Source organism: Gekko japonicus, unplaced genomic scaffold (assembly GCF_001447785.1).
Source record: "Gekko japonicus isolate JY-2015 unplaced genomic scaffold, Gekko_japonicus_V1.1 scaffold1592, whole genome shotgun sequence".
NCBI classification, from domain to species: domain Eukaryota; kingdom Metazoa; phylum Chordata; class Lepidosauria; order Squamata; family Gekkonidae; genus Gekko; species Gekko japonicus.
In genome coordinates this window covers 220,898-222,638 of record NW_015175406.1, presented here as the reverse complement: position 1 = coordinate 222,638, position 1,741 = coordinate 220,898, and the positions used below count along the sequence as shown (strand labels likewise).

The 1,741-nt window shown below is 48.0% G+C and overlaps 1 protein-coding gene across 1 annotated transcript in view; it reads right to left on the bottom strand.

Moving 5' to 3' along the window:
* Positions 1–577: 577 nt before the first annotated feature.
* The window catches only part of LOC107122608 (zinc finger protein 197-like), a 64,597-nt gene continuing 63,433 nt past the window's right edge, over positions 578–1,741 (bottom strand). Inside the window, exon 7 of the mRNA XM_015425720.1 lies at positions 578–1,235. Within this exon, the coding sequence (XP_015281206.1) occupies positions 578–1,235 (658 nt within the window). The remainder of the gene's footprint in view (positions 1,236–1,741) is intronic.

The following is a 1,741-nucleotide window of genomic DNA, read 5'->3' as shown; positions in this document are numbered from 1 at the left end:
TTAGAAATCAATCCTAAAAACATGGCATTGAAAAGTATCTCATTTCTCATTTGCAAAGAGTAAATATTCGTAAGAGTTATTTTCATGGGATCCCCCCCCCCCCATTTCATGCCTTGGGGGGTGGGAGAGAAACAAAGTCTTTTCTCTAAACCTCTGAATCTTCAACAAATCTACATGCATTTTTTTGTCCGGAAAACATCAAATTTGGCTTTTTGCAAGTTACTTACTTGCAGTGACACTACATTTCTAATGGAGGTGGTGTGTGTGTGTGTGAGAATAATTTTAATTTACTCTCAGCATCTTCCAGTAGGGATTTGCTTCCTGTGTCAAGAGGAAAGGATTCTCGTGTTCCTTTCTCACAGACATGTGGTTGCTTTCCTATGTCATATTGCGTGCCTTACATGTTGGATGATCACTCAAGCTTTCCCCGCAATCAGTGTGTGCGTAAGAGTTCTCTCTATTAAGGTTTTCTCATGCATCATAATGTTGGAGTCACCGGTTTTCAGATACACTGAGCACAGATATGGTTTCTCTCTGTAAGGGTTCCTTTCTGGCAGAAACTTTCCCCCACGTTATCTTAACATTTGTAAGCCTTCCCTGTTGTGTGAATTCTCTGATGAGCTATAAGGTTGGAGCCCGAACCAAATCTTTTCTGACACACGGAGCACTGATACGGTTTATCTCCAGCGTGAATCCTCTCGTGGGCGATGAGGTTGGAACCGCTAGCAAAGCTTTTCTCGCATACGGAGCACTGGTGCGGTTTCTCCCCAGTGTGAATCCGTTCATGTGTTCTCAGGTTTCCCTTTTGCCGGAAGCTCTTCCCACACTTGGCGCACTTGAAAGGTTTCTCTCCGGCATGGATTCTCTCGTGCGAAATAAGGCTGGACACACTAGCGAAACTTTTTTGACACATCGAGCATTGGTACGGCCTCTCGCCAGTGTGAATCTTTTCATGTGTGGTCAGGTTCCTCTTCTGACGGAACCGCTTCCCGCATTCCGCACACTCGTACGGTTTCTCGTCGGTGTGGGTTTTCACATGCGCAATGAGGTTGGAGCCGCTCGCAAAACTCTTCTGGCATATGGAGCACTGATGGGGTTTCTCGCCAGTGTGAATTCTCTCGTGCGTCGAAAGATTGCCCTTCTGGCGGAAGCTCTTCCCACACTCTGAACACTTGAACGGCTTCTCGTCCGTGTGGGTTCTCTCATGGATTCTAAGGTCCGAGATCCTCCTGAAGCTTTTGCCGCAGTCACAGAGGTGCATGATCTGACAGATCTTGAATTCGTCTTGGTCCAACATACCCTTCGCAATGGCTTCATCCACACTCTTCCCTGGTTCCGGCTGCTCCTTGCTCTCTGGTCCCTCCTGACTCGTTCCTTCCCCACAATATTGGAATGGGTTGCCTCTCTTCAACAACGGGTCGCCTGGTGCCGTCTGCTCAGAATGACCCTGAGGGAGAGTATCCACTTGGATCACACGCACGTGCCCGTCACCTGCAGGAATAAACGGGAGTCACAGTCCTGATCCATTTTCCAAACATTACAACCCCCGACGTTAGGTAATACGAAAGATAGGGCCCTCTGAGCATGTGTAGTCTGCCCTTCCATTACACCGAGTAAACCACATTCACCCTATGCATGCTGGATTAGAAGGCAGGACATCTACTTCTCACCCTGTGGGGGGGGGGGTGTACCCTTTTAGATTGGAGGGATCAAGGTCAGGAAACGCTCTCCCAATACAAAA